Genomic DNA, 12,568 nt, shown 5'->3' with positions numbered 1-12,568 from the left:
AACAGAATGAGGCGTCTCACTGTAATTAATTAATAAAAGTTACTAAGTATAATAGCTCGTGTTAGCTTAACAGACCAGTCTCCACAAACAGCACCCGTTCACGAGTATGACGCGTATCTCAGCAATCGTAGCCAAGTGTTAGATTAAGTATACTGGTTTAGATCGCAGCAGTTGGGAAGTGTTATGAATAGTGGTAGGTTTAAGGTGCATCGAAGCCTGCAGATTGCGGCCGCGAGACTCACGGAGCACAAGACATACGTGCATTAAACTAAACTGAAATATTGACAATATAGTTTTGATCATTTGAACTCTAAGAACCTTTAAAATTGACATTTGCCCTGAGTTGTCATATTAGAGACAACAACTAAGGTAAACGTATTGGTGCTCGACGCGGTCCCAGTACATGTCATCTTGAAACTTAAGTCATTGTCAATACAGGTGATAGCAAGCTGTCATCTATTGGGCATTAGCATGTCGAGCAGTAGTTTTCCTTATTATAAGAGTTGTGGTTGACGTACACGCTAGTCGCTAACAAACAAGCCAGTTCGAACGTACACTGATAATATATCAAAATGACATCTAACTGATGTCATTCATATACCGTACCTACCATGTATTTTTTCGCTCGTACTTGTCGGTACATGCATTGGCACGGGCGAGACACACGATAATTAAATAATATGATTCAAATATAATTTTAATATAAGTCCGAATTAGCCTGAAAGGCTAAAGTAAGTTTCAAGTAATGTTTACATTCAATATATCTTGTGCGATGATGTTGACATGTGCGTGACATTTTCTGATATTGTGTAACAAATGACGGAAAACGTTTAAGAAGCATTGTAGATTTGACAGCTTTGTTTATGACCACTTTGTCAAAAAAATGCTAGTCGAAAAAATAAATCATAGGCAACTAGGAATAAAAGTAGAAAGTAGAAAAATACATTATATAAATGAAGTAATAATGTAAAAGTTGCTCTAAAATAGCGACGTGCTAAAATAAATAGCATTAGAGCGTAATAAGTACAGCACTCGAGTAGCATTTACAGTAATTCTAAATATTCGTTTACAACGTTCACTTGAGTGGATGAAGACGAACATTATACCAGAGTAGATGGAAAATGAAGTAGCCTACCTTCTACAGCAGGTATATGCAGTGGCTCGTGGTCAAAACAAATGTAGCAAAAATGTTATTAGGTAATGTAACTAATTATTAGATAGGTACTAATTATTATTAGTAGTAGTATACGAATATCACCTTTTTATAATTTTTTAGGGTTCCGTACCCAAAGGGTATTACTAAGACTTCGCTGTCCGTCCGTCCGTCCGTCCGTCTGTCACCAGGCTGTATCTCACGAACCGTGATAGCTAGACAGTTGAAATTTTCACAGATGATGTATTTCTGTTGCCGCTATAACAACAAATACTAATAAAAACTTTTTACAAAAAAAAGAAAACCGACTTCAAAAAGGATGAAATAAAATATTATCCATTTTAAGTCTATGCGTTACCAACTGATATGTTTGAAGTCGGTGCCAAGCCAACTTTGGAAGCATACCATGATTTTGGTGCGAATCGATAAGGATGTACGTTGGTTTGCCTTACACGACGACAATTAACGTACTTTCTGTAGTTACAGTTGACGTTAAAAATATGTTTACACTTTTCGTCTTATTACAAAGGAGTAAGGTGCAAAAGTGTAACTATATCTTTGACGTCGAATGTACCTAAGAACACACCTCAGAACACACGATCCAACCTTAGCACAGTCCGTACCATGTTAGTCGGTACGCAAGCGTGAGATTGGGACTGAAGTTATTTCCCGTCCCTTATTCAGAGAACTACGTTTCATAATATAAACAATTCAAGGAATTTACTTTCTTGCCAAATGTCACCTGAAGCGGTTCAGTTGTATAGCCATGAAAAGGTGACAAAGAGGCAGACAGAATTACTTACACATTTATAATAGTTATTAATACAGTTCTAATGGGATTTATAGTCATAAGGCTGATTATATTTGACGGGTATTGTTACTACTTGGCTTGGCACCGACTTCAAACATATCAGTTGGTAACGCATAGACTTAAAATGGATAATATTTTATTTCATCCTTTTTGAAGTCGGTTTTCTTTTTTTTGTAAAAAGTTTTTATTTTTCAATTTTTAGTTTTAACGCATTGTTAAGAGCGCGACGCATGAATGAAAAACAACATCATGACTAACACTAAATTCGTGTATCTACTTTAATAAATATGTAATCAGGAATTTTCTCGAGTCCGTCTGGGAAATTACAATTCCTGTCACTACACTAAATCCATCCTCCGCCCCGCCACTGACCCAATCTCTCAACCCCCCCGATCACTCTACCTCACAGCGTATCAACTCCTGATCCATGTACCCCTCGGCCCTGAACCAGCAGCCCTACAACCACCATTACCCGACCCCTTTATCCCCGACCCCTTAACTCCTAACCCTAACCCCCGATCAGTAGCCTTACCAGCTTTCCAAGAGTTTGACATTGATTTATTCGCTAGCGTGTGTGTAACTTACTTTCTTTGCATCTCGCTCGTATTGGCATATTAGTGCGAGCGAGATGCATAAAAAGTTAGTTACGAAGACGTTAGCGTCGCTAACTTAGCGAATATGTCAATGTCAAACTCGTGGTACGGCTACACTTGCACTACATCAAATTGGCGGTGTTCGGAAGCAAATGCTTGAGTTACTTTAGAAAACACCGAAATCACTTTACACGTGCCTTTAAAAACTGAGGAGTTCCCTCAGTTCCTCATGGATTCCATCATCAGACCAGAACCAAAAATAATACGAAAACACCTAGGAGGCAACTCCTTCCAAACAAAAAAAGAATTACTCAATTCGGATCACAGGTGCCGGAGTAATCGCTGAACATACTACATTTAAAAAATCATCATCATTATCATCAAAACAATCATCATCATCAGGTCTACTTCATCAAAGTGGTGGTTTTCGGGATAAAATGCTCGAGTTGCTTAAGAAAACACCCAAATCACCATGCATGTGCCTTTAAAAATTTAGGAGTTCCCTCAATTCCTCATGGATCCCATCATCAGAACAGAACCAAATTAAAATGGGACCAACTCGGAGGTAGCTCCTTTCGATCAAAAAAAGAATTACTCAAATCGGACTACGGATGTCGGAGTAATCGGTGAACGTACTACATTTAAAAAATCATCATCATTATCATCAAAACAATCATCATCATCAGGTCTACTTCATCAAAGTGGTGGTTTTCGGGAGAAAATGCTCGAGTTGCTTAAGAAAACACTCAAATCACCATGCATGTGCCTTTAAACATTGAGGAGTTCCCTCAATTCCTCATGGATCCCATCATCAGAACAGAACCAAATTAAAATGGGACCAACTCGGAGGTAGCTCCTTTCGATCAAAAAAAGAATTACTCAAATCGGACTACGGATGTCGGAGTAATCGGTGAACGTACATAGAAAAAAAAAAAAAAAAAAATAGCCACAACCGAATACAGAACCTCCTCCTTCTATGAAATGGAAGTCGGTTAAAAACAGAATAAAATAAAGATTTAAATAGGGCTCCCATACAACAAACGTGATTTTTGACCAAAGTTAAGCAACGTCGGGAGTGGTCAGTACTTGGATGGGTGACCGTTTTTTTTTTGCTTTTTTTGTTTTTTTTTTGCATTATGGTACGGAACCCTTCATGCGCGAGTCCGACTCGCACTTGCCCGGTTTTTCTTGTTTTATATTAAAGTCTCTAAATTTTAACTTAGAATCTCATGTTAATTGCTTATTATGTGCGCCACAAAAATTCCTTAACGAACAGAGATGGTTTACAGTAACAGTCATCTAATCCGACTATCCCTCCCCTCCCCTCCCTCCCTCAAATTCGGTGTACTCGACTGCGATCGCCAACCCGCCTGCCAAGCGTAGCGATTATGGCATTCACCCCCCATAAGGGGGAGGCCTATGTTCAGCAGTGGGCGTCTTATGGCAGTTATGGCTGCGATGATGATGATGATGATGAATACGACTATCATCAGTTTGGCATTGACATAAACGCTATCGCGAACGTAATTTACTTTCTATATATCTCTTTCGCACTAATATGTCAGTACGAGCGAGATGCATAGAAAGTAAATTACGTTCAGGATAGCGTTTATGTCAATGCCAAACTGATGGTAGCCGTACTACTGTGATAACGCAAACTTCGCTTTGTTGGTTATGGTTAATAATTATATTAAATTAGTCTAGACAGAAAACTGATAGTAATATCAAACATAACGTTATTAGGTAGGTATTATATATTAGCAGGCAGACTTTGTTTTCTCCGCGCAATATAACGAGGTTTATGATTCTAATTTTGGATTCAACATTCAACAAACATGTTTACGTACCTACGCGACTCATAAATTGGGAATAAGTTTATTAAACCTGTAATTAAGTAATTAACAATATATTATTAACTAATAAGTACAAAAAAAACATTCAAACTATTATATGAACTACATTCAAAAACTAAACTAAAATTAAAATAATACTACTTAAAAATACTAATACTTGTAATCGTATAAGTATACATACTTAAAAACGTATGTATGTATAAAAACCTGATATGGTTTAGTTTAATGTAATTAAATGTAGTTTAGGTTATATATTTATATTTTCTTGTAATTACAATTTATTTTTTGATAAAAACAAAGAAATAAATAAACAAACATAATAAAGCTTACAAAACTATAGATAAAAAATTTGCCCCAGATCGCCGTCGATTACAATTGCTTTAAAATAAAGTATCTAAGTAAACAGCATGGCCTGAGTAATGATGACAAAATACAAGTATCTCTATGGCAACGCTTCACTAGTACCTAGGTTTAAACCTAGTACTAGTACCAAGGGCGGTTTAAAATAAAAAAATACCAATATGAAATTATAAATAATGTCATAATATTTCGTCGTCCGTGTCACCCATGTGTAGTCCATGTTTCAGGCGTACAAATTAGCACTGAATCTACAGTGCAGAACCCCCCCACCACCCCCTACTGCGTACTGGGAAGTGCCGAAATTATTACGTAGGCTTCTGCAGTCATTGGTGCGAGCGAGCCTGCCTGAATATAGTTAACTGTACCCACCCACAGTTACCTATGTGTTTCTTAAAGATAGGTTACTAATTCTGAATAATTTTACGGTTTAGACTCACTTGTTTTTAGTCACTGTCGCGATACACGGGCGTCGTGAACGCTGCTCGCACTGTTAGTGTTTGAGAAAGGAGACCTAGGCTCTCCAAAACATGTCGCGCGAGTGACTAAAAAACCGGGCAAGTGCGAGTCGGACTCGTGCACGAAGGGTTCCGTACCATAAAGCAAAAAAAGAAACGGAAAAAAATGCAAAAAGAAAACGGTCACCCATCCAAGTACTGACCATGCCCGACGTTGCTTAACTTTGGTCAAAAATCACGTTTGCTGTATGGGAGCCCCACTTAAATATTTATTTTATTCTGTTTTGAGTATTTGTTGTTAAAGCGGCAACAGAAATACATCATCTGTGAAAATTTCAACTGTCTAGCTATCACGGTTCGTGAGATACAGCCTGGTGACGGACGGACGGACGGACGGACGGACAGCGAAGTCTTAGTGATAGGGTCCCGTTTTACCCTTTGGGTACGGAACCCTAAAAACTACTGAACTAATTTTCACGCGGTTTTCACCTATGAATAGAGTGATTCTTGACTATTCTTGAAGGGTTAGGTGTATAATTTGTTAAGGTTTTGTGTAATTTCGTTGACTTGCCCGTGCTACTTTTTTTGTCTGTTTCTTTTTGCTAACAGTGTAAAAGGGACAGAGATAATAGAACCCAAGTACCTATTTCGAACTTGTATTAGACCCCGCAGGTTGAAATGACATTTGACTATAAAGGTCACTTGAATGTCATTTTGTCTCACTCTGTGAGCAAAATCGCATTTTACTCACTGTTTTTAAAAAGCAAAGTACCCTTGTTCGAGCTGCTGAGGTGAAAATAACTTTTATTATGACTTAAACTTTCAAACATCAGTTTAGTTACATCCAACCTCTACACAAACCTATAACAAAATTAACAACGCTAAGCCTTCGTACCGGCACAAATAAATGCCCACATAGCGATTAATTTTTCAATTCACAAAGTAAATCATATCCCGGTAGTCTCAAGTGGAAAGCCAACAACAAACAAACAAACAAACAACAGAAACATTGGTATTAAATATTCCGCCGGTTAGCGCGAACTTTTATTTATTTGGTCAGAGTTGAAAGCTTTGGAATTTTGGAGTTTGAAATATGCTCATATTTGGGTGGAAATGTAATTTTTGGTTTACGAGTAAGTAAGTCCTTTTCATTGTAATCTTGTACATAGCTGAACCCACTTTAATGTAAATCTAGTGTTTTAAATGTAAGGTACTTTTATCCCCAGTTTTGTTTCTTTATATGTACTTAGGTGTTGTGTTGGTGTATAATTTTATTTAACCTTTTAACCGCTAGAGTCTGATATACGGTGATATATAAGACATTACATATTCATCTCCTTTCACCACAGTCTGATAAATAAGACAAAGATCTGATTTGGTTTTTACAGCACATTTATAACTCCCGTAACTATGCCAACCTTACTCTGCGTGGTACAATTACTGTCGGTGGCGACACGAGCACGCTCGATCAAAAATTGCTGGCGGTTAAAAGGTTAAATAAGATATAATTTGAGGTCTAGATATTTGTGATGGTTTGATCTTCATCAGATGTTTAACTTATTGTGTAGGTGTTTAAGCGTAGTCAGCTGATAAAGCACAACTTTTTAAGACAAATACTATGTAACTATGTAAGATCACCCTATACATCTATATATGTATAATATATAGGTAGTTCATATCCCTTGTAAGATTATTATACACTTTTCCCACTTTGCACGCATACCTAATAATAATAGGTAGTTCCGGCGAACGAATGATTTGCTCTGTTTGTTCAATCAAAGCGAATAATTTAATTCCCCGTATTTGGTTTAAGCCTACTATAAATTTAATGAAAATCTCATTGTAGAGTCGTATTTACGTAGCTGTGGTAATCGCGTCGCTTACAGAGGTTGAGCCGAAGGATTAGCTCAACCACTCAATAAATTAGAACCCCTAGTGTAAATAAAGTTTTTGGCAAAAATTTCATTTTTGTTACAAGCTTTTATCGCCGACTGTACTTTTTTTCCACAGGCAACTAATACTCATCGAGACAATTCTAAGAACCCCAAACACAATTAAATATCGTTCTTTTATCACAGAGTTCCTATGGCCGCCTCCGGTCTCCATCCTCAGATCAGCTTGATGACACCATAATATTGCATTGTCGCCCGACTTACATAATTATGCAAAATTTCAGCTCAATCGGAAACCGGGAAGTGGATCAAAAACTTGTAAGATTTGATTACAGACAGACAACGGTCAGGTGAAACTAAATAAAAGCTTGTAAAAAGGGCTTGTAGATGGGACGTTTTGCGATAGGTTAGGTTATTTACAGAAAAAATGCTTCGTTGAAGGGCCTATTTAAACTCATTGATGTAACTCAAAAACTCAATGTATGGTAAACGTACTAGTGACATGCTAATGCCTAATATATGACACTTTGCTCACCTCTATTGACAATGATTTAAGTTTCAAGATGATATGTACTGGGACCGCGTCGAGCACCAGTACGTTTACCTTAATGCATGGTATAATAATATACTCCGCCTGGTACTCTCTTCCCGTCTTTTCGTGGTCACGTGACTGACACAGGCCTACGTCATCATGCGACAGCGCTATATGATAATATGCGATAGCGCTATATATAGCGGCCATATTATTGTGACTTACGGCGAGATTCGGGAAGTGAATTAGACATTCACTAGATATGAAATAGTAAAGATATGTGACGTTCCACGGCAAAAGGTACCTTATGGCGGCTGGCGCTTACGCTATTATTAACGCCGCTCCAATATCCAGCCGGGGCAATGGTACCTTTTGCCGTGGAACGTCACATATCTTTACTATTTCATATCTAGTGAATGTCTATATAATTCCTTACCCGAATCGCGCCGGTAGGCTTGTGTCACTCTGGGAAGAGAAGACCATGTTTTATTATTTATTAGGCTATGCCTTAATGGAAGTTTATTATGTTACACTGGTTCAACTTGTTACAGTACAACTTAGCCGTGCACGCAACGGCAACACCCAGCCAGTGCACAATGAATGTTGTTCCGGTCAACAAATTAATTCAAGTTGCCGTCACATGAGCCAGGTTTAATTATTACTGTAAACTAGGTAGTATAAATTAGTTTGCCTAGGGCTATTGTGTTTTGGACCTGCAAATAATTAAATAACAAATAGAAAATAATAATATAACATATTAATTATGGTATGTGATAATGACGGTTTTATCAATAAGTAATAATGTATTTAATAGTCAAATAAATCAGCTCCCCTTTATCAAATATCAAATACGCGACAGCAAAACGGAATCTGTGAAAATATTAATAACCCGTTCTTTATTTCAAAATGTACTGAATTTGTAGCACGAATAATAACTTGCCAAGCAACGCTGCAACTTATTCATTTTACCTATTTCTCGAAAAATATATTAATATTTCTAGCGACACTGAATTTCGCAGATCGGTTACCAAACCACCCAAACATGACACCTGATCTCTCTATATTGTTTTACACATGGCGGTTCAGGATATCCTGGTTTTTCATTAAAGCGAAATCGCATAGCTTGCGAATTTTTCAATATTGATGGACAAAACGAAAACAAGGATTGCATTTTATAAAGCGCAGTTCGGTGTTAAGCGATTTTGTTCAGTATTTACAAGGAAACAAAGTGTATTTTTGAGTTTTATGGAAATGTAGCATTTAGGGGCGCAATGTTTTCTGGGTTATTGGGTGTTTGAGCGATATTGCTTGTAGTTTACTTTGAAGGATTTTTAATCATGGAGTCTTTTCATAACAAAGCGTTCGTTCGAGATTTATAAATTCGTTTATAGAGTTCTGCACTTCAAAACTATAATTTAATAACTATTAAGCGTGTAGGTAGATTTAGGCGACTAATGTCGGCATGGAAAAATGACGGGGTGTGACGTCCCGCGGATAAAGGTACCTTATGGCAGCTGGCGCTTATGTCGCATAGCGTCACAATAATATTGGAGCGGCGTTAATAATAAGCGTAAGCGCCAACCGCCATAAGGTACCATTATGCGCGGGACGTCACATATCTTTAATATATCGTATCTAGAGAATCTCTAAATCATTTCCCGAATCGAGCCGAGTATCTCGCACGTTACAGAAACTACCTTTCTAAATTAATACAGTAAGAAAAAGACGGGTAGGTTACATCTCGCGCGGTGCATCTCAAATTTACTTTTTTTTATTAAAAAAAATACTTTTAGTGAAGAATTTATATCGTCATACCCAAATCTTCATTTACTTAACCACGTACCTACCTAAGATGAAGATGTTCAGAGGTTGGAGTTACGGGCAAGAAGATGAGAATGTTATTCTTCATAAAGCTTGTAAGCTTGTTAGATACCAGCGTTAATCTGCCCAATTCGAACTATAAGATACGTCAATTGTGTCGCTTAACTTCAAACTCGGGTAAATCCATTGGACCCTCTCAGCAAATATCTACCCTATTACGTTTTCTTAATACCAAAATCGCATAATCTGACAGATGGATTTACCCGAGTTTGAAGTTAAGCGACTCAATTAATAGATCTAGAAACGATATCGATTAGATGTGTCAGTGTCAAAAGTGACATCTTTGTTTGAAGAAGCTTTTTCAATTAATATGGCTACTCACTGACTGCCTGCGGCGCATCATAGCTGGTGTTCGTGTGTTGCTCCACGATGACGGAGTAGCGGGTCTCGATGCAGGGTTGCGTCCAAGGCTGGCTGGTGATCCAGTTGGCTAGGCGTTGGACTGGGTCATCTGGCAAAAAAAGCTGTATTGAGACCAGGCGCATATTCGACTTGACAATTGTCAGAGGCCAATTTCCTAAACAATTCAGTTTCAATAAGTAAGGATGGCACCTGGCGTCAAGGTTATGCAACCATGCATTATGGTTATGGTTATGCATGTATTGCTGGGCATTGGACCAGCAATGTACCTACGGTGAACGGTACGGTAACAGATAGAAGGTAGATAAATCTATGGAAGAATCTATGGATGGAAGGGTGGTGTTTCAACGGTTCCGGGGCAAACTGCCGAATCCTACGCCGAGTCAGACGACGCAACGGAGCCACGCTGTCACGTCATCGCCCAAATCCAATGTTTAACTTGTATTTTGCACTTGTGTATTGTTTTAACTTATATTGTGTTCCCATGTATTGTATTTGATTTCGTAGTTTCACAGTGCCTTGGTTTTACTGTAATGCTGTTGTTCTTATTTGGGTAATAAATAAATGGATGGATGGTAGATAGAATTCAGCTTAACTCACCAACAGAGGAGTCAGTTAAAACGGCGCACGCATCAGGTATATCTCCAGGAGTGGCGTACTGCACCAAATACGCGAAGGTTTCCGTGATGCCGAACCAGAAGAAAGTGGCCATATCCAACGGAGTAGCCTGGATGGTGGAACACGTGCTGTGGAGGAAGAAAATTAAAATTATTGAAAGAAATCCTTCGGATGGCAGCTGCAGCGACATTACTGCGGCCTGGCGGATGTATTCTTTACTCTTCCTTATTCATAAACGCTTACTAAAGTTGAGAAATCGATAATAATCGTTTGGCCCTTTCCATCATACCAATACGTCGGAAAGGGACAAACGATTATTATCAGCTTGTCAATTTTAGTAAACGTTTATTAATAAGAAGGTAAGTCGTTATACTCTTTGCAGAGTGTCGTGGTCAAGCGCTGACAGGCACACGGCTCGATTCGGGAAATGAATTAGAGAGTCACTAGATATGAAATAGTAATGACATGTGATGTTCCACTGCAAAAGGTACCTTATGGCGGCTGGCGCTTACATCGCATAGCGCCGCAATAATATTGGAGCGGCGTTAATAATAGCGTAGCGTTAACCGCCATAAGGTAGGCCGCCAACGTACCTTTACCCGGGGAACATCACATATCTTTACTATATCTTATCTAGTTATTCTCTAATTCATTTCCCGAATCGCGCCGACAGATGTTGCTTGCCGTACGATTTCTCGCCATTTTCCGCGGTTGGAGGTAATTCTGGCCAATGCGTTCACACATGTGTGTATCCTACACAGTTTTCTGACGGGGATGTTTTCCATGCCGATCGTTGTCGCTTGTATTCCGTATTGTTGTACAAAGATTTCAAAAGTAATAAAGTTAGTTCATAATAATATAACGTGAACATACGGACCGACGAAATGTGCATGCACAAACGCCATTTGAGCATCAATTTTCTGGCCCCACTTCATAGTGCCCGTAAGGCTCGTCTTTAGGAAGTAATATTTAAAATTAATGATCGTTCACCAACAGAAATAATGCCAGCTTTCCCTAACTTGGCAAGGCTAAAAGATTACATTTAATATTCAAAGTTAACTGAAGTAACCGATAACAATAACGTTGGCAATGGAAATTCGGTGTAAATATAAACCTAATAAAGACAATCAAGTTTCAAATAGACTTATATCTATTTTAGACCCGATTGTTTCCTCTCAGTTCTACATAACATTGTAGGTAATTAACCTTTAATAGGTAACTCTGCGTATATTGATAACCAGAGATATACTAGTCAGTAGGAAACAAATAAGTACCTAGGAATACCATTTAAAAGTCATTTGTGGGTAAGGACAGAATATTAGGTTAATAAAAAGTTGCTATATAAGTTTAGTAACTTTAGTATAACGAAATGCTAGTTGCTACCGACGGACACTGGGACTTAAAAATACACACTTACACAGTCTAATTAGGTTAAAGGCTGAGTCTAAAGGCTAAGTAAAACTAGTCAGGTACGGAGCAAAAAAATAAGTACCTACAAGATAAAAATACCTATCATTTTCTTTACTGTGTAAAAATCAATGAAATATACGGTTTTTTTGGGAATCTCGCTACGTCCTCCTAACTAAATCCCGAATAAAATCCAGGAAAACTGGTTCAAAAATACAAAAAGTCTGACTCGTGAAGGATTTGAACCTCCGCCCTCCGATGGTCAAGTTTTGCTGTATATCGGCGCTCTAACCTACTGAGCTAACGAGTCGGTGCTTCATCCGACGAAAACAGTCATCGTATGGCGCGAAATGACGTCAGCGTGACGTCATTAGTGTGAAGCTCTTGGCAAGGTCGTGAGTCAGACCGGTAAAAAATACAATGACGTATAAAACTATTTTGAGGACTGAGTAAGCAAAAAGTACGGACTTTTGATCTACTATATAGCTTCTGTCCACTCCGGCTGCATGATGATGATGATTGATAAAAACTACCCTATGTCCTTCCTCGGGGCTCAAACTATCTCGATAACGAATTTTATCAGTATCGGTTCAGCTGTCAGCAGTTTCAGAGTCAAGAGCTGACAGACAGACACAGTTATTTTCGCATTTATA

At 38.2% G+C, this 12,568-nt stretch overlaps 1 protein-coding gene across 1 annotated transcript in view; it reads right to left on the bottom strand.

Moving 5' to 3' along the window:
• Positions 1-12,568, bottom strand: part of LOC134675736 (putative serine protease K12H4.7) — a 55,033-nt gene that overhangs the window by 3,323 nt on the left and 39,142 nt on the right. The window contains exons 8-9 of the mRNA XM_063534046.1: positions 10,491-10,636; positions 9,853-9,981 (exon numbers count right to left, since the gene is read on the bottom strand). Coding sequence (XP_063390116.1) covers positions 9,853-9,981; positions 10,491-10,636 — 275 coding nt within the window. The remainder of the gene's footprint in view (positions 1-9,852; positions 9,982-10,490; positions 10,637-12,568) is intronic.

The sequence above is a fragment of the Cydia fagiglandana genome, chromosome 23 (genome assembly GCF_963556715.1).
Source record: "Cydia fagiglandana chromosome 23, ilCydFagi1.1, whole genome shotgun sequence".
Classification (NCBI taxonomy): domain Eukaryota; kingdom Metazoa; phylum Arthropoda; class Insecta; order Lepidoptera; family Tortricidae; genus Cydia; species Cydia fagiglandana.
Note: the sequence above shows the minus strand (reverse complement) of the source record. Positions and strands in the feature narration are given on the sequence as shown.